This window comes from Lutjanus erythropterus, chromosome 14, assembly GCF_056507025.1.
Source record: "Lutjanus erythropterus isolate fLutEry1 chromosome 14, fLutEry1.hap2, whole genome shotgun sequence".
Classification (NCBI taxonomy): domain Eukaryota; kingdom Metazoa; phylum Chordata; class Actinopteri; order Lutjaniformes; family Lutjanidae; genus Lutjanus; species Lutjanus erythropterus.
This window is the reverse complement of record NC_139330.1, coordinates 19,078,833-19,105,637: the sequence shown is the minus strand read 5'-3', so window position 1 is coordinate 19,105,637 and position 26,805 is coordinate 19,078,833. Positions and strand designations below refer to the sequence as shown.

Below are 26,805 nucleotides of genomic sequence, written 5' to 3'. Positions count from 1 at the left end.
GAGATTTTTTTTTACCCCAGCTGGTGACTTCATTGCAACTACAACACACTTTAACCACACTGAAAAATAAGGAAAAGAGGAACCTTTGCTTCTCCAGAAATAGGTCACCAGTGTCTCACTCAGGTCAGCTGTTGTGATCCCAAATATAGCTAAATCATGTACTCATAGTTAGTCATACTGTAACTATCTATATATTTTTGATATTTTATTTTTTTTGTGAATGCAAAATTGCAATATAAGCAATAATAAAAGTACAGCATGCCTTTCAAAACACACAGGGTCAGCCACCTTCAGGACAGTAAAAATTACAAATTCAAGAGATAAAATGTAAAAAAATGCAGCACAAACATATGAAAGAAAACCACCGGAAACAAAGATCCACTCAAGCAAAAGAGAAAATGCAGTACATATGGGCTTGAGAGTATAGGCAAGGAAAGTTTATTAATAAATCAGTGTAAAATGACAGTTAAATAACAAGAAGACCTCCTAATTATAATAAAGGAAATAAAAGTCCTGTAAAGGAAATTGCTCAATCAGATGTTAAAAAAAGAGTTTCATTCAAATTTGACTGTGGTTTTAAAGTCTAGACACGTTTGCTTGTTTTTTTCCATCTGTGCTTCACTGTTTCTTTCCCAGCCCAACCGCCTCTGTTTAAATCTGCAGTTTTAGTCTAAGTTTTATTGCAACTGTAATGAAATGTCCAAACCTTGTTCAAGAGTATTTTCATCAGAACTGCCAAGTTTACATCTTAAAGTTGTGCTGAGCACAGTAGCTGTAACTGATAATACGACCTAGAAGAGGAAGCTGTTTGACCACTCATCGTTGTAACACACCCAACAGCCCAACTTCCTGCCTGTGTGTGCGCTTGTGGTTTCGACAGAGGCAGAGAGAGATAGAGACGCCCACACACACACTCAGAGAGAGAGAGAGAGAGAGAGAGAGAGAGAGAGAGAGTGAGTAGGTGGATTGCATGGGAAATATTTTTTGACAGCCCGTAAAAAGTGACAGAAGTTGCAGCTGACAGCGGAGAGCAGAGTAATGGAGCCACAAGAGATCAGAGAGGGATATTTGGTGAAAAAGGTAAGAATAACTATGAGAAAACACCATCCACTTCTTCACATTGCATTTGTATGGCTAACACCAACAGTATTGTAACAAAATTGTCAAAATTGCACAGCTCTATGATTGGTTCAGCTACAAAAAGTATACACACTGATTTAAAAGAGATAAGAATTGTAAAATTATCAGATTTATAAGAGGTTTGACCACCTCTGAGTTCTTGAACAAATAGTAAATTACTAATGCAGTGGTGATTAACACCATAACTATTACATCAGTTACCCAAACTGTGACAAACATAAATAAATAACAAACAAACACTTGTAAAGAGGAATATGGTACAGTGAATTCAGCCAGGACCCAGAGGAAGAAATGCGCATGTCACTCGAAACACGCAACTTTACACTTCTGTTCGTCAGTTGCAATGAAAACTCAAGTTCCTGCTTCTGCCCAGAATAACCAAGAGCAAAACATGACATGTGTTCTGTAGCTTGTGTTTCGCCATTTGTTCTCTGTACAAAACAGATTGACACTCAGATCTAAAACTGCTGCGATCTTACAGCCATACCAGGAACATAACCTGCCTAAATCATCAATTCTGACCCACTAGAAGTGTGTGGTGGTGACTGTATCTGCACAGACTCTGCCCTCTGCCTGTATTTCTTGTTTTCTTATTACAAAAAAACCCTGCATATTCAGCCTTTAAACAAATAATGTGTTTGCAGTGTGCCCTGAATATACTGAAATATTCCCAAACACTCAACAAAACAAATTCTAGCTTCTTTCATGGGCGTGAACAGGGGACAGACCATGACTATCTAAATGTAAACTGGAACTTATTTTAAAAAAGGGAATACAGTGAGAATATACAGTGTGAATGTCATTCATTTCACACTTTGAACAAGCACACACACTTTTTTCTGCATCGAGCAAAGTGTGACTTTTGCTCTCTGCACATCTAACATGCCAGTCAAAGGAACATTTACCAGAAGAGATCACCAGCCAACCTAAACAGAACATCTGGCTATGACCCCTTTGTAATCACCAAAATTTTGACTTGTCATTGTTTTTTAGTGAAATGTTTTTTTTGTTAGTAACTGCAATTTTGTAAATTTGTCGAGTAGTTACTCTCCAGCACTGCTAGTATCATATTAGAGTCCAAGTGGTCTTTTGCACCAAATTTGAAGATGTTCTTGTGACATTGTGTTCACAGGAGTGGGATGAGCCATGCTGGCGTGGAGACTTAAAAAAAGGTTTTTAAAAATCGTGACTCACAGAGGTCCTTCAGCGTACAGCCATGAATGCGCACAAAAAAAAAAATAGGATAATGGGTCCAGTAAAATGCAAGACTAAGTGACTAAGTGCAGTCAGTTGTCTTCTTTTCATTTGGTGTCATCCACCAGACATAACTTTCTTACCTATATGTTCATTTTGTCCTTTATTGTGAAGAACTTTGTAAACTCTGTTTCAAAGTGCATGACAGTGACTTTATCATTTTTGACTGCCTCACTCTTGTTTGATGATGATTGAGAGATCATGGCTAAAGTGTTTACATTATCAGTGATAAGATGACACTATCGTTACCATAAATAGCCACAGCTATGTGTAATGGTCACGCCTAAAGATGGTTAAGATGTTGTCAGAGAATATTTCTTCACCGTGGACAGAGCGGAACAGACACATGTAACAGGCAAACAGCTAATTCATGATGAGTCTATGTCCACTCATGACATAAGTGTCTGTGGGAGTGTCTCTAAAAATACAAAAGAACACTGTGCTCAGGCCAAAAGGTCAAAACATCATTACGTCCATAGATAAAAAACAGACATTTCAACATTAAAGGATAAACTGATAATAGTTTGTCTGAATTGATCTAACTAATAAGAATATAATAAGTATTGATAGCCACCCTGATATACAGCAGCTTATTCTTCTGTGCCAAAAATACATCAGTGTAACACACTGCTGCACTTAGTGACATGTTTCTTCATTAGGGTGAACATGTCCACGGTGATTTATTTTGTGTCACATACACAGTCCTGCTGCCACAAATACTTGCTGCAGCAAATGTGTATTAATGTCAAAAAGGACAACTTTTTGCTCTGACTTGACATAAATGTTGATAGCACAGTATAATGGCTATACAATAATGACACCATCCATGTTTAGACTGAAAGTGTTGCCTTCATCTGTCTGCCACTGGGCATGATTTTTCCAGGGGAAATGATGTCTCCATTATAGACTACATGATAGAACACACTCATTTTTCTACAAATGTTTTCTCCTAAGGTTACTCCCCCATCCACTCTGACACCAGCCCCTGTTGTAGTTACTTGTTTGTGCAAAGCTACTCTAACGATGTTATTACTGTGCAACACACATCATTACAATGGCTTATGCCCATTCCTGAATTCTATATAAAATTGTGACAGTTTGAATGTACCTCTTATATCCAAAGTGGTGTTCATTTCTTCAGTGAGCTATGCTCTGACTCTAAGAAAAAGGAAAGTAATTGTACATGTTTTGCTGGGTGTGTTCCCTGCCACATAGTGCTTACTATAGTAGTTCCCTCTGTGGATGAGGAATAAGTTATAAGAACAAATATTGACGAGGAAATCTACACAACGCCTGTTGTCTTTGCCACAGAAATGCAACAACTTGTCTGTTTCTACTTTAAATTCAGCTGATGCAAGTTAAATGACTTATTATTCAAAATGAAACTATGCATTTGTGACCGGATTTTAAAGTTGGATATGGGAACAAATCAGCTCAGGGCTGTGTGCCACAGACGGGGCAGGGAGATCAGAAAGTATTGAGAGACGAACTAAACCATTAAATAGTCGGAAAAGTTCTGATTAGTGTTGATACCTGAGGCAGTGGACACCGCGTTTAAGCATGCATGCATAATTTAATGACATACACAAGTGTAACATAAGCAGAATTTTAGTATTAACTGTAATGTATGAAGGAATATATGGATGGTTCAGTATTCTGCTTCACACAGTGCAGGACATGAAAGACAAGACTGAGGACTACACTGCCCTTCAAAGGCAGAGAGCAGCAAATCCGTAAAAATTGAGAAAACAAGGTTTAAAAATTTCCAGCTGTAACATATGGATAGGATGTAATTCCTTAATGTTGTGTATTCTTTACGACAAAAAACATTTACATAAACCCATGGATGGGGATACAATCAAGGGGAAAACAAAATGTTAACAAACAAAATTTGTTTATTCAGAATTACAGCTACTGTTTTTTCATATATAAATAACATACAGTAAATTAATTTACACCATAATAAGCTTAAATAAGTGACTTTAAAGTAGCTTGACCACACCGAATTGTTAATTCCACACAAAACTGATCTGGCAGTTACTGATACTCTGTGAAGCTAAAGATTTTTTCTCCATGAGTGGATTTAGCCTCTGCCTTATTTAGTTATGGACAAACAAAATTACCAAGATGTTAATTAACCAAAACTGATATATTTATCCATTTCAACTGGGGAGCTTTCTTTAAGTTCAGTTGCAGCTATCTCATACCAGCTTTAGCAGGATTTGACTCTCTCTTTAGCTGTGTTGGACTGTTGCATTTGGTTTTTAAAAGTGTATTGTTTTAATTACCCTTCACTGCATTTCACATACTGTTTTCTTTGAAGTTATGCATTTCCATTACATGAAAATGTTTTATGGCAAAATAAATGTCAATAAGGTTTTGAGTAGTTACTGCATTTTGTCTGTGCAGGGCAGTACAGCCGCTGTTCAGAAGGAAAAGGCTGATATTCCAACACTACATTGTCACATATTTCTGTTACGTTATTTATCCCCTCCGTGGTTCAGTTCAAAGAGCACAGGCACAATTCTGCACACAGCTTTCTTGTGATGCTTGAAGGCATGTGTTTCACAGCAGATTGGGAAGACTTTGTTTCTAACACAAGTTATGTAACTTTAAATGTTATACTTTCTCAAAAGCTTGCTGAAAAAAGACACTCCAACAACCCGCTCCTGTTCCCCGAGGGAGCGAAGACGGCACAAGACACTGCAAGCTCAACGGGGCACAATAGTTAGTTCAAAAGTAAATCAAGCGAAATGGAACATATATAAACACAAACTCAAATTCTTCCAGCGAGGGGTTGCCAAAGTCAGTGATTCCTCTTCCCCATGTGAATTACCAGAAATTCCAACTATAGATTCATTTCTGCATTTTCACGCAGCTGGTAAATGGTGCCTGGTCAGATAAGAGCTGTCAGCTTTCATTTTTTAAGCCCTGTATGTTAATCTTTCACTTCATGTCACCACACTAACAGTGTGAAACGAAACATGAAGCAAAAGGAATATTTATAGAGGGGAAATTAAATTTGTGTCAAAGTTTGTGCGTCAAAGTCAAAGTTTTCTTTTTTTTTACGCCACATCATCTGAACAAAAAGTTAACACTTGTTTCATGTAGCACTTCCTTACATTTAAGTGAACAGTGACCTTGAAAGCCATGCACTTCACCTTGGATTTGAGGGTCACTGTTGAACATAAGAGTCATGATGTGCGGTGTCATTTCTGGAGGTTGCAGATTAGGAGGATATCACACTCAAATATGTTTATTAATGAGGAAGAAATGTTAAAATATCTATAAAACGCAATATTCACTTAATGTACAACGTGCCCTCTGTAAGAACTACATCCTCAACCAATACTTTTGCACTTTTGCTCAACTCTGCCTGTTGTCACCCGTCTCATTGATCCTCAGGGTACAGTGCTAAACTCCTGGAAGGCAGTGTGGGTGGTGCTGTCAGAAGATGGGGTGGAATTCTATAAAAAGAAAACAGACCGTTCTCCGAAAGGAATGATTCCACTAAAGGGAGCCAAGCTCATCAGCCCCTGCCAGGATTTTGGCAAGAGGACGGTAAGAAAATGTCAAGTTTACCTGCTGAAAAATCTGAACTAGCGTTGAAGGATTAGAGATGTGAAAATGACCCTTAAAGCAGAGTATATAGGATTAGTCAGACGTCAAGACTACACTTAATGTTTAAGAATTAAAGTAATACATTTGAAGATTTGATTAATTTGAGACAGCTAATAATGACATTTTAAAAAAAAACAACTGGTGGCCATATTTGTTGTAGATTTTCCTTATATCTCATGAAAAGTATAACTGACTAATAATGCTCCATTTAGATGGTTTTCAAGATTACCTCGGAGAAAAAGCAGGACCACTTCTTTCAAGCTTCACATGTGGAGGAGAGAGAGTTTTGGGTGAAGGATATCAAGAGAGCCATTACCTGCCTGGAGGGGGGAAGAAAGTTTGCCAGGAAGTCCACAAGACGCTCCATTCGCCTGCCTGAAACAGTCAACCTGACGTATGTTCTGTAATCTCTCCTTGGAGGTGTAGACAAATTTTTTGAAAAGAACGAATTAATTTTATTCTAAGAACTGACCCGTAGCTAAGTCCCCTCTAGTTAGTGTTGTTACTACCCTGTCAAGCTTTTAGTTCTCCCACAGCACATATGTATATATACAGTTACAGTCATGAAAGATCACTCAAGATTTTGAGTCATTTTTTTTTTAAAAAAGACAGCTTCCTCGATAGCTAACTATTTAATAGCTACGTACAGTACATGACACTATGTTAAAAAGTTTACAGGCCCCACTAAAAAGTCAGCATTAGGAAATCATATGCCAACAAGAAACATGTTTTACTTTTAATGTCGCAAAAGGAAAGGCTTTGAGGATGAGGGCTAACTGTTGATAGGCACACACACACACTCACACCAGTTAAGGGGCGTAGCCATGAATTTGTGTCCTTTAATTGCATTGAGTTCAATTTTCGTTAACTTTAAAGGGGCTATCAATAATTTGTTTTTTTATTAGTTTTTTTTATTATATATCTACATCTGCAGAAATCGATTTATAGAGATTAGCCTCCACCTCCATTCTCACATTCCAAGTTACAATTGGACTGAAACTATCCAAACCCTAAAATGTTCGCTGTTGCCCCCAGAGGCTAAATCATCTTCAGTCGAAGGCTGATCGGTTCTGGGAGTGGCATTACTGCTATACTGTAGCTAGTAAACTAGTTGGCCTTACAAACTTTTGCAACTTACAGTTTGATCCATTCCTTACAATTTTTCTCTTGTGCTTTTTGTTTTCATCCAAAGTCTTTGTTTAATACATTTTGTCCAAACAAATCATGCATATGAAGAAAATGCAAAGCTCAACAGGACAATGCTTGCAGTAGTTGTAGTTGCAGTACTTGTGGTTTGGGGCATTTAGTTTAGCTTGTGCTTATTGATAGAATGGTAGCATGGAAAGACATGTTGACAGTGTCTCCATTTTTTCTTAGTGAGCTGTACGCACTGATGAAAGACCAAGATGATGGAGTGAAAGAGTTAAAACTGGAGCAGGAGAATCGAGTCTTCAACCACTGCTTCACCGGTACTGTTGTCTTGGTTTTATTGATGTTACAGGTGTTGAAGAGGTTATTTCTTTTAATCTTCTAACGGTCTCACTCCTCTATTTTTGCACAGGTGCGACAGTGATAGAGTGGCTGATTGCAAAGGGGAAAGCGAGAAATAGGCCTGAGGCCCTCATGTTAGCAACAGGGCTCCTGAGTGAGGGTTTTCTTCAGCCTGCGGGTGACATGTCAAAAGAGGGAGCAGAGGGTGGAGAGCAATCAGCCTTCTTAGATCACACAAATGCTCTTTATTACTTTGTAAGATTGTTGAAAAGTCACTACATATTAAACTAAGAATTTTATATTTATTGTAAATGGAAATGGAAATTTATTGTGAATGGAAAGGGGAGGCTGGGGATGGTTGCAACACTTTTTGCATTTCTCTCAGAGAGTATTTGGACTAGAGCAACTGAATTATCATATATTAAACAGTAAAATTATAGTCACTGGGTTTTGTTTGGTTATATGTGAATCATAGGCCTACTTGGGTCAATGTCCAGATGATGCAGACGCTATTCAATCTTTCTATATTTCAGTGTGAGACAGGAGGAACTGCGCAAGAATATCTTGAAATGGCTGCTTAGCTTGTGAACAGTTGCAAAACCATCAACATCCTGTCAGCCATAACAAACATCATGTGCTGGCTAGACACACTGGCACACATGCTAAACATGTTACTTCAACAAATCAACAACACAACGATTCAAAGTCAGTAAGTTTTGGTCAAGTCATACAAAAGGTCAAGACAGTGTGACAGAAATATAGCTCACGAAAAAAAATGTACTTTTATACCACAAAAATATTTTTCTCTAATAAATGCAGCAGTAGGTGTTGGATGTGTCTTCTATCTTCCTGGTGGGAAGAGGGTCTAACTGACTACGTGCAGTATGAATATTATCACTCTAGTACGTTGTTGATTGGAGAAATAGGACTTGTTGCAACCATCCTCTGCTGAAACCATCCCCAGTCTACCCTATTTCTTAAGAAATGTCTTTTTTTCCAAGATGACAAATGTTGGCACATTGTCAGTATTAATAAGGCTGGGAATCGTGAAAAAATATTTGTTTATCCATGTACTGTACAATGTGTGTGCAGGCAGACAGCGGGTTCTTCTGTGAAGGCTACTCCAGTGACGAAGATGTGCTTGTGAAGGAAGAATTCAGAGGAAACATCATAAAACAGGGCTGCTTACTTAAACAGGTGAATTGGAAAGCAAGCAGAAGTGTCACTGTCTTTTTTTTTTTATTTACAAGGTGTCAACTGTGTCAGTGATAATAAGGATAGGACGTTATTTGACTTCAAGTAAAGTGGTATCATTTCAACTCATCATTACATTATTATGACAACGTAATGGCAGTCTTATTACACCTCTTAAAATAATGTCCTACCACAATAAGACTCTCATGCTGAGAAGCCACACTTGTCAAACAAGCTATCGCAGTCACAGTTATTTGGATTAAAATATCAGACAGCAACCCTGTGGTGGAAAGTGAGAACTTGACTTTGTTCAAAAAAAGCATGTGTTGTGCTATTTCATTACAGGGACACAGGAGAAAAAACTGGAAGGTGCGAAAGTTCATATTGAGGGATGACCCCGCTTATATGCATTATTTTGACCCATCAAAGGTAAATATACTGAATTATACAAGCAGAAATAAGAATAAGAGTTTGTTTTACTCACATGATCTTCTTTTTCCTACTTTTTTACCTTCTTTCAACTCATTTCTTTGTGTCAGTCTGATGACCCACTGGGCTCCATCCACCTGCGTGGGTCTGTGGTTACAGCTGTGGAGTACGTGCCTGATGGTGAGTGACACTGTTGTCATAGGATACACATACCCCATGTTGCTTCGCCGCTGCAACAGACTGTGACCAGGACATATAATTGCTGTTTACTGTCAGTAGTTTCTCTTCAGCTTATCCCTTTTCATCACCTTATCCCTCATCTTTTTCCGGTTTCAGCCAAGAAATATGACATTGACGGCAACCTCTTTGAGATCATCACCTCAGACGAGACTCACTACTTCCTCCAAGCTGCGACAGCTGAAGAAAGAAAGGAGTGGATCAAAGCGATACAGACAGTGTCAAAAAGTGGGAAATAACAAGAGCAGCTGTGCAATATGTGTCAGCCACAGTCAGCCACATCGATTCTAAAGTCCCATGTTAGATTTTTTTTTTTTTAAATCAAATTTAACAGTGTGTCAACCAACTATAACAATATCATTACCATAATGCAGTGCTATGTCAATCTAACTGGTGAGTTTCACCTCTCTACACACTATCAAACTAATGTTGTGATGTTTTTGTGCATTAACTAATTAAAGAAAAATAAAAAATAAATACAATTTATACTGTCTAAATTCAAAAGTATAATGTTTAATCTAATTAATCTTTGTATGTAAATAATACCACAATACTATGATGTGTTAAATTTGTTGCATTTTATATTTCAGGTCAGTAATAACAAAGCAATAAGGGGTAATATCTGGGGAACAACAGATAATAACAGGGCAAAACCATGGTCATTATACAGGTAATAAACAGGTAATTACGCACTTAATATTTTGTAATACACAATGAGATGATGATGTTTTGGTGGTTTATTTTCTATAAATAGGGAATATTATGGCAAAACATGAGTAATACAAAGCAGAATGTAAACACAGGAACAGAAATAGTTAAAATATCTGCAATATCATAGTAATAATAGGTTAACAATAGGTTAATCTGCTCAAAATAATTTCACAATAAAATATTGCCAATTAAATGTCTATCAATAAACATGTGGTACTATTACTGTGTAAAACCACATTAGAGATGGACATAATGTAATAAAAACATCACACATCATACTAACACTAAATATCTACAGTAATAGTAGTAATGGTATAATGATGTCTCGCTTAAAATGGTTTTACCCATGAATTAAATCTTATTAGCATTTCCAAAAACTATGACCTGTGTAATTACCATGTTATTACACCAGTAATGCCCCATTACATTCAAGATATTACTCTTTATTACCTTATGAGTGCTACCATATCTGTTCTAGCAGTTCATGGCCTTAAGACAGCTCATTCTGGTATCCAAAAACACAGTGACTTGTTTAACCTGTGCATCCATAAGTGCACAGTATATAATGAGTTAAATATATGATGCTGGTATTTATTTGCGAACTAAACAGACAAGTAGTGTAATTTAAACCTACTGTATGTTATTACAGAGGGTGTTATGGCAGCTATTTCACATATCAAATACAGATGATGTAAAACTGTGCACAATAACGTTGCTGCTGAATGTTTAAACATCTAAAAATTCAGGAACTTAAACACTGTCTGTTTGCACATAAAAGGCAGCAAGACAGCGAAGAGCAGTTACAAGGAAAGACGCTGTGTGCGCTTGGTTGGTTTATTATTCTGCCCAATGTGGTTTTTCTGATTTCCTCCTTGCTCATTTGTCTTTCAACAGTTTGAGATAGTTTAAGCTATCATGCGAGCACACTCAGTTCCTGGGAGCTAAGTAAGTCCGAAACATCTTACGCCTTCATAGTTGAGTGTCACTTTGTGGCTTACAGGCCTGCTGCATGTGTGAGAACATTTATCAGTGACAGAAGTGACTGGCTTGAGCTACAGTATGACATTTAAAAAAACAATTAAAGTAGCAATTAAAAGTGATGACAGAGTAAAGATAATTAGCAGATAATTGATTTATTAAATTTATGGCCAGTTTTCATAGTTTTGATCATCAGTTCCATCAGTAGTGATACCATAGTATTCATTAGGGATTATTAGTGACATTTCAGGTGTTTTCCCTGCCACTACCTCTAAAGAAAGTGTTTCAGGTAATTTGACTAAATTGTTTTTTTTAAATACCTGACTGCTGGTGGTCACAAGTGTCAGGGTGTAACAAAACAGAACCCCGTTACTTTTACTTAGATTTGATGAAACACCTCTTTTGCTGGTGTTAACTTTTTGACATTTTGTCTCCTTTCACCAGTAAGCTGTCTTCCTCCTACAAGGCACAATGAATCACTTTGGTAACTTTGTCCTTTTTCTGTGGTCATGCCCATAGGCACAAATCACCCACTCACTTGCTCACACAGTTGTTTTACATTCTCTCTGCCCACTCTTCAGTAGAGCCCAGTTATACAATTTATAGCTTATATATCATATTTATCATATTTTGTGGCTGTGTGGACACTTAGTTACATTCTGTTTTCAGTTTTTATAATTATAAGAACACCTACATCAGTCAATCAAAGTGATATTTCTATTTCAATGATCAAATGATTGTTTTAGGAATTATTGCCATTTCTATTCAAAACACATTAATTGTTGTGACTGTCTGCATGTATGTGTTTTTCACTATTTTAACACAGGAGGGCGCTATTATATCAACTTAGGACTCTTCCTGTGAGTCATAGCAAAGGGATCCTGCTTTCAGTAGTGCATGGTCAATGTTCTGTACTTGAAAAACATGATGAAAAACAGGTGAAATGTCAACACCCTATATGTTGCCTGATGTCAGACAGAGTTCTCAGCTTGTATACTTACGTCTTCAGCAGGGCAGAGTGGGCGAACTCAAAGGTCTGGATGCAGGCAGCAACGACCTGTGGTCAATCACCCACATGTTGCCTTGAAGCGAGGTGTACGCACAGTATTTCCTCCTTAATGAAGAACAAGAACAAATGTCTTCCGTTCTTCTCTTGGTGTTTGAAAGATGGAAACTATTCAATAAAGCAGAAAACTCACTTAGTTGTAATAATATGTTGATATCAGTAAATATATTATATACCATTAGCCCAGAAGTGGTAATTACAGTACATTTAAATGGCCTAGTTAGGGATTTAATCAAAGACTAAACAGTAATGTAAGAGCTCATATTAGTTCTGGTTGAAGTACATGTGGCTCTGTACAAGATGTCTTCATGCACACTATTACAATAAGGGTGCTGTGAGCTGTAAATTGACACTTTCAACGTTAATTCAATGTGTTCAATCCAGTGAAAAACTGTGGGTGTATTGGAGAAAAAAAAACTATAAATGTATAGAAACAGCGACTGGAAAGACAAAGAAATAATTGAACAGAGACGTCATCGCAGGATGGTCACCGCCAGCTCCCACTGTCAGTCTTTTCTAATCAGCGAGCAGTGGTGGTGACGGATTAAAGTACAAGACACAGCAGCTCTTTAAACCAAACGCCGAATCTGTAGGAGGAGAAAAGCACCCCACATATCCAACACTGTACAACCAACGCATCATGTCAGTGTAGATGAAGGAAACAGTCAGTTCCTTTTGTAACGTAAAGACACCAAAGTTCAGCAAAGTTCTGATATTATCAGACTTAGTGGAACTGTTTAGCTTTATATTTTAACATGATATTATACTGTCGTATGTGGTTGGTTTTGACACTGGTTGTCTTGAAACCATTATAAATATGTCATGAATATTTTCCTCAACCTCAAAGTGGTACATTGTATGATGTACAATGTTATAAAGCTAATTTGACAACAGAGGATAGTACCAAGTAATGAACAGAGAATCTGTTGCTAAAGTAGGCTGCTGTCTGCCGTTATTGTAGCTGGCGTTAGCTAGTCAGTTTGGTTAGTCATTAAGCTAGCCGCCTCATCTCAGAGGCTGTGTTTAGTCCCAGTTTGGCCAGGATCTTCTGTTGTATGCACATCCCTTCAAATAAAGTGTTACCAAAGAAAAGTTTTTTTAATGGTCAACCTGCATGAGCAGTGATTAAGACTCTTTTTGTGCATTTTTTTCAACTTTATGTTCATTGGAAAAGTTAAACAAACATATACTCTAGCTATTACATTTTGCTTTTATGTATATTAATAAATAGAAATCCAAAATTTATAATCTGCATAGATTGTCTGTACTTCCCTGTCCTTCTCCCAGTTAGCATGCTGCCCTCCGCTATGGGACTGTACCATCCAGAAATAGTGTAAATAAAACCATCATTTATCCAGTAGAAATAAAACAAAGTAGCATACACACCATACATAATATAACACTAACATTAGCATCTGCAATTACCCAACACATGACCAGAAAACTACCTACATCATTTGGATGGAATATGAAAGTTTCCGTAGCATGCCTCCAAGCCTCCTCCATCACTTCCCGCCAAGGTAACCATCAGTCTATGAATTGTGCATTTTGCAGTCTCAGCAAGAAAGTTATTTTTTCCATTGTGTAAATTTCATTCACCACTGACTGCCATGTGTCATAGGTCAGAGGCTCTTTTTTTTTTTAAACCAGCTCAGTGTTATTGCTTTCTTGGCAGCAGTAAGTATCATCTTTTTTCCTGCTCACTGTTGCTTCTGGGATGACTTTCCCATTTGGAGTTGATGAAAACTATATGAAGATAGACAGCTGAATGTGTATTATAGTAAAATAAAGCGAAACTGTATGAAGTGTATATGTGTGGGTTGATGTTTTTACTAAATGATTTGGGGGATTTTTTTTTAAAGCACCACTCTCTGCAAAGAAACAATTTGAAGGGAATGAGAAAGAGCAGAATCAATAAAATGTCCCCTGCTGAAAAATGGGAGAATTAAATCAGAAACAGGAAAACACTCTGTTCTCAAAATGTAGATGCAATGCTGCTGTCTCTCTCTTTTGCTACTTCAAACATTAAGCCATCACTACCCAAATGTCAGGGGGGGAAGAAGTGCTATCTTGTAACGTGGGAGTGTAACTGAACTTTTCAAAATGTATCACCCGTCATCAACAGCATGATATTAAAATAATGATTTGTTTCAATCAGGCTTTGAGTAATCCTGAACCTTGGTATCATGTATTGCAACTGTCAAGTAAGTTAAGTTACCAGTCATGGTTTTCAAAACAGTCCACCCATTAATGCAGAAGTCTTACTGGAAGATAGTTGTACTGGACAATTTTGATGTTTTTTCAGCTGTAATTAAACTAAACTGGAGGATGTAGTCCACTGTTCTATTGTTTGATGTAAAATAGAAAACACACAAAGACTCCCTGTTATTTTTTGCTAAGACAGTGACAGTAGCATCAGACAGCTTCGGACTCATCCCTGAGTTTAGCCAAACTGTTATTTTGAGAGTGCTTCTTTGACCAGCATGAAACAAAGGCGACTGGCGACTCCACAAGAGGCGCCTTTTACATGAGTCTGCACTCACTTTATGTGTGTTTTTAGACTCTGCTGTCAGATCACAGTTCATCTTCTGCCCAGGTGGAGTACTTCAAAGCTCCTCGGACTAAAAGCCTATCCGTCATCCACTGTTCAACAGGCACAGGGTATGTGTGCAAGACTGGATCTGGATCTATTAACGGCATTTAAAATGAGTATGTCCTTCTTTTATTGTAACTTCAAAGGTTCTGATGTCCCCAGCGAATACACTATGTGCTGCATGTTTTTGTTCTTCATGGAAAAATATATTCAGTAAAGTTTCTGATTTATTTTATGAAAAATCATCATAGTCATACAATAAGAGTAGTTCCTGTGAATAGCAAATTTAACAGGATAAGTCTTTTAACCTTTGCTAACATGAGTGCACACGTGTGGAGAGTGTGCTGTGATATGCCATTGACCCATTGACAACAGGCCCAACAATCTACAAAAGCTTCAAGGGAAATCTGGAACAGAAGGTCCTCTGTTAGACATTGAGGTCTATGACCTCCTGCTGAAGAGCAGCAGAGATGGAGGTCCTGCTGAAGAATGGGTCACTGAATGGTTTAATGATTATGGAAATGATGTGAATCATATGCTGTGACCTTTGCAGTCAGCTCTTAACTAAACTTGTTTCAGAGATTGACTGTTTAAGTGCCGATGTTATGATAATGTTGAGTAGCAAGCCACAAAAACAAGTGAAAATGTCATCTTGCTGTGCTGTTGGGTGCCAGAATCAAAGTACTAATGGCTAATAATTGAAGTGTTATTCAATACAGGGTGCCACTTTTAAGACAGCTTATATGCAATTAGACAAAAGCTGTAAGATGTGTGTGATTGTAAAAAGATTGTCCATCCATTGAGTGAGCATGTATGGGTCAACCAGTCCCATCTGGTATTGGCAACTTCTTCAGCCATTGTTAAGAATCAAGGTAACAAAACTGGCTAGCTAATGTTTGCTAATGCGTTTAGGAAATTGTTTTTGCCTCCACTGAAGCTCCGCCCCCCAAAAGTAATAATAAAAGAGGTCTGTTGGTTAAAGAACAGAGAGGGCTGTCCACCACCATAATCGAGACGCCAAATTAGGGAATATCCTTTGTAAGAATGGTGTTCATTCCTCTAGAGACTTGAAATAAAATATACACATTCAGGCAGAGGCCTGATGTCACACTGGAGGAGTGGGAGTGGTGAGATCCAACCACACAATTCACTTTATTTGCAGGTTTTATGGTCTCTGCCTGAAAACAAAGCACTCAGTTAAAAGTGTCCTAAATCTGCGTAGAGCTGCAGAGAAGTGTGCTCATTCTGTGGGCAACTTTTTCTATTTTAGATGACGACAGGCAGAGACTAGGTAGGGCACTTGTAGACTGGGAGACAGAAGGAAAAGGAATCGATGAGGCTCTGAGTTTTGAGGCTGAGTTTTTAAAAGGAAAAAAGTTCAGATTAATAATGCCAGGCCACGTTTGCCTTCTTAAAGGTCAAGTGTAGCACAGGCTTAGTCAATATTACAAACTCAGTACATCAAAAAAAGTAAATAAAAAATGAAACTGACAACTACTCATGCTTTGCCTGTTTTCTCTACGCCTCAGTCGACAGAAGGTGAAAGGTGCCAAAAGTTATAAGAACTGAAAATATAAACTATTTAATAATTGAACTGTGAAATTTACACTATTGCCTTTGGTTGGTCTTGAACTGAAAGCGAGGATAAGAACCTTGTAAAATAGCCCAGTGGCAAAAATAATGTGGTTGGTTTGGTTGCATGAGGCCACACCACTGTTACTAGATTCTTCTTTGTCTCTGACTGCCACTACTGCAAACAAAATCAACTGTGAAGCAAACAAATGTGAGCTATCAACGCTTAAGATTACAGCCTGCATACCCTGTATTTACACTGTAACTAAATGTAAGAGGTAACAATGCTTTGGATTACTCCATGTCCTGTTGTTACCCTACATGTAACAAGGGGAGAACTGAGTATATCTCAGCCTGTAACTACAGAGCATATGAGAACTGTTTGTTTCAAGTTTAGCTGCCTCAAAACATGGACGGCACATTAAATTAACCACAGTGTTTGCTGTCAGAAGAATATAGTAACTACAAGCATTGTTCATTCATACCTTATATTTTGTTTTGTTATATTTATTTGTATTTCCTGGGATGAAAGGAGGCTGTGCACAAAACTGAAAAAAGTAAGCTTGCTCCTTGAGGAGCTGAAATGCTGCCCGAACGCAATTTCCAGGGAAATTACTTTCATCATTTTAACGACTTCAGAATTGTCAGTATGTGATTACACCGCGATGCAAGTGAGTGTCCATTTTCCCTGAAAAGGCCAGATTTTTGCTCAATTTTAAGATTGTACATGCACTATAATAGCAACAGAATATGTAACCAGTAGTTAAATAAAAACATCATACATTCTCTCTATGTTCCAAACAAACATCCAGATTGTTGCTCAGTTCCTCCCAAACATCCAGTAGGTCATATTTACCCTCTAATAGTGGACTATGAACCCAGTAGCTAAAAAAAATAACTACTTCATAAAATCCTGAATTGGTACCCATTATTCTTGTTCCACAGTACCTACATATGTATCAGTATGTACTGTACTGGTATAATATCACTACAAACGATTACACATAAGTCTGCAGGCTGTAATCTAAAGTATTGCCTATGTATCATATTATTTTCTAATTTAATTTATTATCTGTTGGTTATAATGACCTAACTTTAATTCACATTGATACCCCATTCAAATCCATATACTAACACTGTTTAAATTGTTAGGCAATCCAGGCTGGTAATTTCCTTCTCTTTTGTACTTTCATGTAGCAATAGCTGTCTGAAGAAATAACTAATCATTATATTTATAATAATTGCTCAGATAAGAGTGGTTTCATTCAAAGACTGAACCCTCTCTTCCACGTAATCTAGATGAATGAATTTCCCTAAGGGTTTGTCAGACTCACTTTGTGCTTGACACTGACTCGACACAATTCACCCAGCTCCCTCTTGTTCTTATACAGTGTAAGTGAACAGATAAATGCATGAAATACATATATTCTGTACCTTCTTCTAAACAATGTTAATTTCATTTATTCTGTGCATCCCACAATAAACTGTCTCACACAGAAAATTAAAGATACAAGCTCTCGTGTTGATACATTCAAATTATTATAGAAAATCCATTTTGCCCTCTTACATGTGCTTACATCTTATGAAATCCATGCAGTCTTTTCATAACCAAAGTCAGAGCTGTGTCCGTTGAGGTTCACCAAGGTATCTTGTCATCAGTTCTTCAATTCTGTTTCAGATTCCCAATGAATCATATCATATCAGTCCCACGTTTCATATTTCCCGATTCGCTGTCCAGCTAAAAATCTGTGTTAATTGTAGGTCTGTGATGATCAGGTTAATAATGTGGCACAGGAGGAGCCAGATGAACTCTGAGCTGATCTGCTCATCCCTGAAAAACAGCCTTCTTCATTTATTAGAAATAATTTTCTTTTCATGGTTTCCCCTGTTATTTTTATTATGTTTTTAACTAAACTCGGAGAGATGAGAGTCAGTCTGTCAGTGAGATTTTTCTTCCTGAAACATTTAGCTTAATAAATAATTCCTAATGTTCAAAATCATATTCTGAATATTTCAGTAATTAATTTATGATCAGAATATCAGAGTATCAAGTACCATATCTAAATGCAGAATGTAGGTTGTTTTATTATGTGCAGGTGTTTGTTAAACAGGTAACAGCCTGCTGCTCTGACACTGATGGGCGCTGTGTGCCTTTATTGATTATTCTAACACAGAGTACGTGTGCAGACACAAACCCCATCAGAAGTCTATATAGTTGTTAAGGCCAGCTGACAGCTGATCCAGCTGGACGGAACGGACATTGCTTCAGTTGACACTTCAGGGGAAAGGATGTGTCCTCCCTCTTGCATCGTTTCCTTGTGTCTCTCCTTGAAATCTCTGGGGGAGGGATGATCGCTGCTTACTGACCCACGATGCTATTTCCACCATGCCCGCCCACTTCTATTTAATTGGCCTAAGCCAGGGGGCGACCACCAAAAGTGCAGTATTGTGAACTTTGAGTAGCAGACAGTCGCAGGGACAGCAAACGCTTCTTACCCATAATGCCGTGATTGAAACCGCTCCCCCTCTGCAGCCTTCCTCTCATTACATTGCCTGAGGTTACTGCACAGCTGTGTGAAAGGCCTTTAGGATGAGAGTTAACACTAACGAGCTGAGGTATCCTGGGATCATGTTCATGAGTTGGGGTAAGGCAAAGCTTGAGAATGTATGATATAGCATCAGCAGCGATGCATCCCTGGTGAATAGGGAGCTGACCTTGTCAACAATTTACCAATTCAGTTGAATTCATTTGCCTCACCTGATGCCACTACTACCTGGACAAAGATAAGCTGTAATGAATGAAGATGTTTATCAAAATTTGAATATAATCTGAACAGATCTATTGTGATAATTACAATAAACCAAATATGGTGAATGTGGCAGCGTTTTGAAATTATTTATACTACAATGTCACAACAGACATTTCCAGCATACCACCATGAACAGTGTCTATAACTAGGGCTGGATATCGTTCCAGAAAAAAAAAAGAGAGAAAAATACTGGTACTGATACTAATACTTTGTCTTCTGATGCTGATGAGATTTACTCCATAGGTGCTGATATTTGGTTGCAAATGACAAGGCATTATTTCATCCTTTATAGAACTGAAGCAATTCGATCAGTGCCAGAAAAGTATTGGAGTTCAGTAAGCCAAACAAAGGCAAAATGATAATCAAAATACTCACAAGCATTCTGTTATTGTCTAAAGTCAAGCACTAAGGCTAATTCTAAATCAAGTGAGTTAACAGTGTAGTAAAGTTTGATATTGATAGATCTTGAGGTGGTATGGAAGGTAAAGACAGAAAATTCTACACTGCAGTCTTCACTTCTTTCACCTTGCAACATCCTAAACGTATTTATATGATAAAATCCATCTTAGTCCACCTGCTCCAAATTGATTCATTCTCAAATACATCAGGTTTCTCCCTGCACATCTCTCCGACAGCACTGTAGGAAATAATAGCCTTTTTGAAACAAAGTGCATCTGTGTTACCAATTCATGAAAGAACTCACTGCTAGAAAAACCTTTTCCAGCTTTTTCGACCTTCCTGCTTCTAAAATACAAAATTGTTTGTCAGTTCCTCCCAAATGACTGATAGTCAGGCAAAAAATTACTGGTGACTTTTTTATGATCTTCCTGTCCTCTAGTCAAGTTTTGATAAGGTTAAGGTTAGAGAAAGATCACCTATTCATGGTAACTCTACTTTCACCTTCCTCACCTGAGAGAGGATGGTCATTATAGCAAGAGGTCACTTGTCAGGAAAATGGAAACACGGTTGTTTTAAGAGTTTGAACAAAAGATCAAAGCAGTTATTTTTCTGGAGGAGTGCAGTCTCCCAGTGTAACGCACTTCAAGCTGTCGTGTTTCATCGCACAACAAACTAGAGGGTGGACAAGAGGTCAGATGACACCTGAAATAATTCACACAGTTTGTCATTTCAAAGGTCATGCTGGAAGGTATTTCAGTAGATTCTGACAGGCTGAAATCACCTTGTTTCACTTTAGTTTGTCTGGAGATTTCATCAATAAAACATTCTTCCTTGTTGTGGAAAGTGATGTTGTCTCTCATCAATGTCTTAAATAATGTTTGATTCTGAATATAAACTAATAACTCAGATTAAAGCAGATATTATAGTATTGATTAAGGCCCCTAAAGAAGTAAATTTCACAGTAAATTTATCATACAGAAGTGACAAGGAAGTGTCATAGTGTTTGTGTCAATTCAGCTTTATAGGAATACATTTAAAGCGATAAATAATTTTCTGTGTAAACACATCCTCATACACATGACAGTGATTCCCAAAACAATATGACCAGTGGCGAGTACTGGCACCAGTGGATGGATCTATTATTATGAACTTGATACTGGACACAAAGATAGCATCCTTTCAGTTAAATGAGAATTGTACACCTGGTGCACACAGCGGAAAAGTTTTCTGTCTTCCAGGTTTTCTTCCACAATATGCAGCCCACAGAAACATGAGCAGTGGTGTTTCACTTGCTGTCCCCACCAGTAAGTGTCTGCTGCATGACATCAGTCACTTTTCTTGGCACTAGAAATGTTTCCCAAATATGAAACCTCCATAAATCAAAAAATCATAATAGAAATAGTCATAACTGACCTTATTTGCACTGTCCTGTCAACGTTTTTTTTTTTTTTACAGAGGTCTCTCTTCCTCTTATGGGCAAAACGCTTTTTGGGAATTTTTCACTGCAATACTGCGAGTGGACACTGGAAAAAATAAGAAGCAAGGCAATCCCCTGTTATACATCTACAGCAGCAACAGACTTACCAGATCTTAATCATGTATTATACCAGACCCCACCTCCTCAACTGACTTTGTTTCTCTTTAGACTGCTCTTGTCATAATTACTATACCCGCTAGAGGACGCTGCTGAGCAATAAATGAAAATATATGACGTAATTAGCTGCTTGCATGAACAACATAGAGAAGGAACTTCAAATGGCCAGAGCTGACCTGCTAAAAGGGTCTAATCTAGCAAAGTGGATGACTTTGCATTGTGTAAAAAATGCAGACATCATTAATTCCAGTTGTTCAATAAAATGCACTGCTGTTCCCGATTTGTTCATTGGGGAGTGTGCTGTATACACTAACATATAGCCAACTATATATACTTACATACAGGCTGCAAAACACTGTCAAGAGTAGGCTACTGTCAGCAGCTGCAGGTAGAAATGTCTGTCAAAAACAGAAATCAGAGATGCAGCTGTGAAAATGAGCTACCTTATTGCTAACAAAATAGCAACAGGATGAAAGCCATTGCCAACACTGCAGGTGAATTTGTACAGACATTCATGTTGAAGGCTGCAGAAATCATGCACCCTAACAAATGGATGGTTCATGAATTGTGAACATTTTCAGAATGTACTTGTACATCTTTAGACATTGTTTTTTCTGGTGTGAATGAGCTGACGATATGGCCTCTGTGTATACACCTAGATTCAAATTCATATCAATAATCAATTAAATGCACCTGTAATTAATGTGTGTATGTTTTTGACAAGTACTGTGTCAAGTGTGGTTACATAATAACTTCTGAGATATGCATTATTTTCAGTTCAAATGTTTATATTCCATTTTCTGTTACGTAGACATTTAAAGATGGTAGTAAGCCTTCTTACTGAAGAACAGACAAGACAGGACAGGACTCTCCTCCCCAGGGTAAAGCCAGCAAACCAGAACACTTAATTTTCAATTATTCTCAGAGCCTCTCCGTGACACCAGTGGGGCTCATTTGGGTTGTACCTTAACTGTCCAGGTCACGATAAATGACCAGTGCAACACAGAGTAAAGTGACAAGACACATGAGAGCAATACAAGGGGTAAACAATTATATATGTCATGGGGCGCAGCCCGCCGGTGGGCCATGAAGGCCTTGCTGGTGGGCCTTGAGAGGTCATGAAAGATAAATGAATAAATAAAATGTTTTTAAGTTTCAATTTTATCTTTGACGTTACCTTAAAACATTTATGAATAATTCTACAAAATTTAACAAGACACAATAGCAATAGCAATACACAATTAGATAGAAATATACGCTTGTGTTAAATAACTTTTGCCTGTTGCAGGTTTGATAACACTCTCCTCAGGCTCTAAGCAATCCATTCCAGTGTATTCATGTTTGACAGTGAGCTTTTAGACACACAATGACAGTTATTGAGAGATGCGATTGACAAAGGTCTTGCAAGTCTGGGAAGATTGTTATTGATGGATCGACTTGGCAGGGAGTTGATCTGAGATGAGAAATCGTACACGTGTTTAACGGTGTTTACATGTCCCTCTTCGCTTTTTCTCTGATGTTCAAGAGGGGCTAAACCTGGACCCTGACAGGCTGTCATCACCACACCAGCCCCATCAGCCACACTAACAACTAATGACACAATGGGATGGATGGTTCCCTGTTGATTTTATGCCTGATAGGGATGAAGTCAAGATGGATATATTACGCTGAAGGATTCCACCCCTGTCCTCTCAGAGCCGGTGACTAATCATTGCTCTCACCATGGGTGTGTGATAAAACTGAAATGTTTAGCCATTACTACTCAATTCAAACAACATAGCAAGACAACATATTTGCTTGATTATGTGACCTACTGCTCTGAGTCCATTCATGTTTATCATGATGTCAGCACTAAAGGGGTCTATATAAACTTGACTTGATGTGATGCTGTCTTAAAGATCAAAACGACATACATACACCACACTAATTATACCTTGTAACATTAGCAAGATCAAACTTTCCTAGTGAAAAATGCAGGTTACATTATCACATTTCAGTCACAAAACCACATTACTGAAGCCTTTGTAGCAAAATGTATAAATACAGGCTGTTAAATAGGGCCATGTCATTAGGCACCCTATGTTCCATTACTAGCTACATAAACATGTCCTTACAAAACTCTCAAGGGTCCATTTTCTGAAAAATCAAGACAAAACTAAAAAAAGCAACATCTCTTGTTTGCATCACTTGTAGACAAGGCAGCAAATGGATCCTGTTCCTGCACCTGTTGAGCAGGTCTGTTATGGTCATTATAGCTCAAGTGGAGCTAATCTGGACTTAAAGCTTATACATATATAGTATTCAAAGGGACAGTTCACCCCCAAATCAAAAATACATATTTTTCCTCTAGCCTGTATGCTATTTATCCATCCATATTCTTTTAGTGTGAGTTGTAGCGTTTCGAAGATATCTGCCACCGAGGTGTTTGGTGCTTTGAGCATCGCAAGCTGAGTGAGACTTAGTCCCATTTTACTGGAGAGAAGGTGGACATCGCTACTAGCACTACAGACCAGGGAAAAATATTTTTGATTTTGGAGTGAATTGCACCTTTAAAGAGATGATAAGAACCTGTATGTATAAACAACTAATTGAGGTTAGAACAATTTTATGAACAATGAATATGAAGACTTAAAAAAATACATCATCCTCTCAGTTCTGCTGTTTAGAGACACCTGACTGTAAAACTATATAACAAAGGCCATTTGATACATGGGCAGTTCTTCATTTAAGCTGTTAAAGGACCGGTATTGATCAAATTGTTCCCTACTCAGTGTGAGCCTGAAATCAGAATCATTATTCATGACCAGCCAACGATTTGCTGTCACAAGATGCCTCTTGCCTGCAAAGCTGTGGGCCATGTCAGGGTGGGGAACAGCACAAACATTGCATTAAACCTCTATCTAGAGAGGTGGCCTTATACCCCTGGACTGACATCTAATAGCCATCAGCCTACTGAACATGCTAGCTTCTGGCAAGACCTAACCCATTCTTGCCTTTGTGTCTTTATGAAATGGAGAGGTGTAGTGAGGTGAACAAAGCTGAGCATTTCGTCTACAAATTTTAATAGTGCAGGACTGAGGCACACATATGGTCCAGTGTGTAAGACTTATATGAATAAGGCAGAAAGTATGTATGTATGTTAGAAGTTTGCTTTCAAAAACAGAATGTGTTTATGTTTCTGTTACCTCAGAATAAATCCTTTGTATCTACAGATTTTTCCCCACGACTGCTCTGCACATCACTGCCCTACTGTGTTGTGATTGGCCACTACTACTGAGCTGTCATTGGCTAGTTCTTGTTACCTCAACATGTTTCTGTGATTGCCAAAGAGATTTTCTAATATTGTGAAAGGGTCTATTTTTACCAGAAACCATGTTTGTTTGTTTTTTTCCATAAACCTACCCAAGTACTTTTTGTTCCTAAACCTAACCACATAGCTTTGAAACTGTGGCTGAAAACTGAAAAATAATAAGTCAACTAAGTCTAAAAATAGTTAAAAGTGACATTTAGCTTCAAAGACCAGTCTCCAACAACCACCTTGCTGAACATCTCCCAAGTGCAGGTGTGCACTCATGCTCACAGCCAATCAGAGCACAGTAGTTGCCAGTCACAATGCACTATGGTGGACTGTGTCAGAATAGTCTTGGGGAAAAAATGCCATGGGTCCTCCTGTACAGAGGCTGTCATGCTGCACCACCACGTTTCCACAGTAGCCCAGAATGAACAAACTAAACACTGGCTCAAAATATAGTGTTTTGCTTGAGTATTTCAAGGAAGGGCAGAGTGGGACAAGGTATTAGCAATCTACAGGCTAACTGCTAGATACCACTGAATCCTCCTCCTAGAACTAGATTATAGCATAAATATATATTACAGCAGGTTACAATATTTTGCCCCCTTTTTAATCTATAGAAATAAAGACTGTAAGACATCTCACATTTTTCTCCAAATTTTTACTGTTGAAGGAACAGTCAGACATGTAAAAAAAAAAAAAAAGAAGAAGAAGCTTATTTGCATTCCTGTCAAAGGCTGAGAAGATCCAAAGCACTTATGTGTCCATGAGACAGAGCCAGGAGACTGTCATCTAAGTATAGCATAAAGACTCAGACCAAAAAATCTTAACTTTGTCTTTAATTTGCTATATATGTTACTTAAGACCTATGAGAAGGCAATGGTGTGATACTCAAGAGAAACTGTGAGTGTCTGGAACATACAGACCATACAGATCAAGGACAGAGAAGAAGTTGTCTGTATGGATATTTTATATGTTTTGACAGGGCTTTTTGCACCATTGGTGCGTTTCCAAGCCGACGACAGCTGTCGTCCCCCATGAGAGAGCAAGTTAAAAGCCTTTAGAGACACCTTCAGGTCTCCAGGCAGCACATATTTGATACTCAAAATACAGATTGTTGCCTTTAAAATAGTATAATGCAGTTTATGCCTGCATTATGACATATCACCATGATCTGTATCATCAGACTCGGTGTAAGTTGACAGGTGGGTTTTCTTTGAAATGGATATCACAATTTGATCTTCACTTAAACCACAGAATATGTTGATTGCCAATGACTCCAAAAATGACCTATATAATCAGTGAACAGTACCAGCTCAGGTATGACAGATCTTAAAGGGAAAATTCCCCATTCTTCATGTGGATGTCTGATCAGTGTTGATAGGGAATGCAATCATTTGAAATAATTAATTCCTGTGTGTTGATATGTTGAAAGCTAACTTCTCCTGCTGCAAAATCTGTTGCTCTTCCTGCATCCAGTGATGTCGCAGTGATGTAGAATTAGAATTACATGCTATTTCAACTTGGATTCTAGTTGGCCAACAAAATAACAGCTATAGGGTGACAGTATATATATCTAATCTACTTGGTTAGGTTTCAGAAAAGATTGTGGTTTGGGTTAAAAAAGGTATGTCAAATGACAGAGGTGATAAGTGATAAATCACATATGTAATGTAACGTTTTATGCCATTTCACCTGACTTCCTCCTTTGCTCTCGGTATTCGCCTAACCATAATGAGTTGTAATAAGCTGCTTGTACAGACAACATCTATTTGTGTGATGAGGACAAGCTGAACAATGATAAATGCCAAAGTGAATTTTGAAACTGAATTCCCATTTAAGGAAAAGAAGGACCTCTGTAGTACTAGGAATTGATCAATGTGAAGGCCTATACAATATGAACCAGGCAGCAAGAAAGAGATGAAAAGAAAGAAGCAACTTTTTGTTGATGTCAGCTGTGGCGTCCTGGACAGAGTCATCGTGCTGGAACTGCTGCTGGTCAACCATTTAAGGAAATTTTTTTCTACAACAAACAACACGAAGCCTAGTGAAGCTCGAGCCAAGCACATTCAGGGAGGCGGGAGAGGGAATGTTAGAAACAACTTTTCATTAATGTCAGATTTAGCTGTCTGGATAGAGTCACCCTGCTGAATGCTGGATGTGCTCCTGATGGCAGGTAAAAAAAAGAGTCAGCTGGGCAGACAGGTCAAGAGACAGACACATCATTGCTCCTAGATGAACATCACACAGACACATAGTTCAGACAGTGTACAGGCTGGTGGGAGAATAAAACCCCATTTGTATAAAAATGAGTGAAATATTAACATTGCAGCAATTTTCTCTAAGTTGCATAATGTATTATATTCTTTAGACCTAGCTCACCTTTTTTCAAATACACAAAGCTGTCTTCAAGAGGCCAACAAT

At 38.0% G+C, this 26,805-nt stretch overlaps 1 protein-coding gene across 1 annotated transcript; it reads left to right on the top strand.

Moving 5' to 3' along the window:
• Window positions 1–922: 922 nt before the first annotated feature.
• plek (pleckstrin) lies at window positions 923–9,774 on the top strand. The gene is made up of 9 exons (XM_084736203.1): window positions 923–1,080; window positions 5,800–5,955; window positions 6,228–6,409; window positions 7,393–7,484; window positions 7,577–7,761; window positions 8,599–8,703; window positions 9,046–9,129; window positions 9,240–9,309; window positions 9,466–9,774. The coding sequence occupies exons 1-9, from the start codon at window positions 1,039–1,041 to the stop codon at window positions 9,603–9,605; spliced, it is 1,056 nt and encodes a 351-aa protein (XP_084592329.1). The 5' UTR covers window positions 923–1,038; the 3' UTR covers window positions 9,606–9,774.
• The last annotated feature ends 17,031 nt before the right edge of the window (window positions 9,775–26,805 follow it).

Coding starts and splice junctions, on each gene's coding strand:
- plek (XM_084736203.1), top strand. CDS start 1,039: ATGGAGCCACAAGAGATCAGAGAGGGATATTTGGTGAAAAAG. Junction 5,956..6,227: donor AGGATTTTGGCAAGAGGACG/GTAAGAAAATGT, acceptor TGCTCCATTTAG/ATGGTTTTCAAGATTACCTC. Junction 9,310..9,465: donor TGTGGAGTACGTGCCTGATG/GTGAGTGACACT, acceptor TTCCGGTTTCAG/CCAAGAAATATGACATTGAC.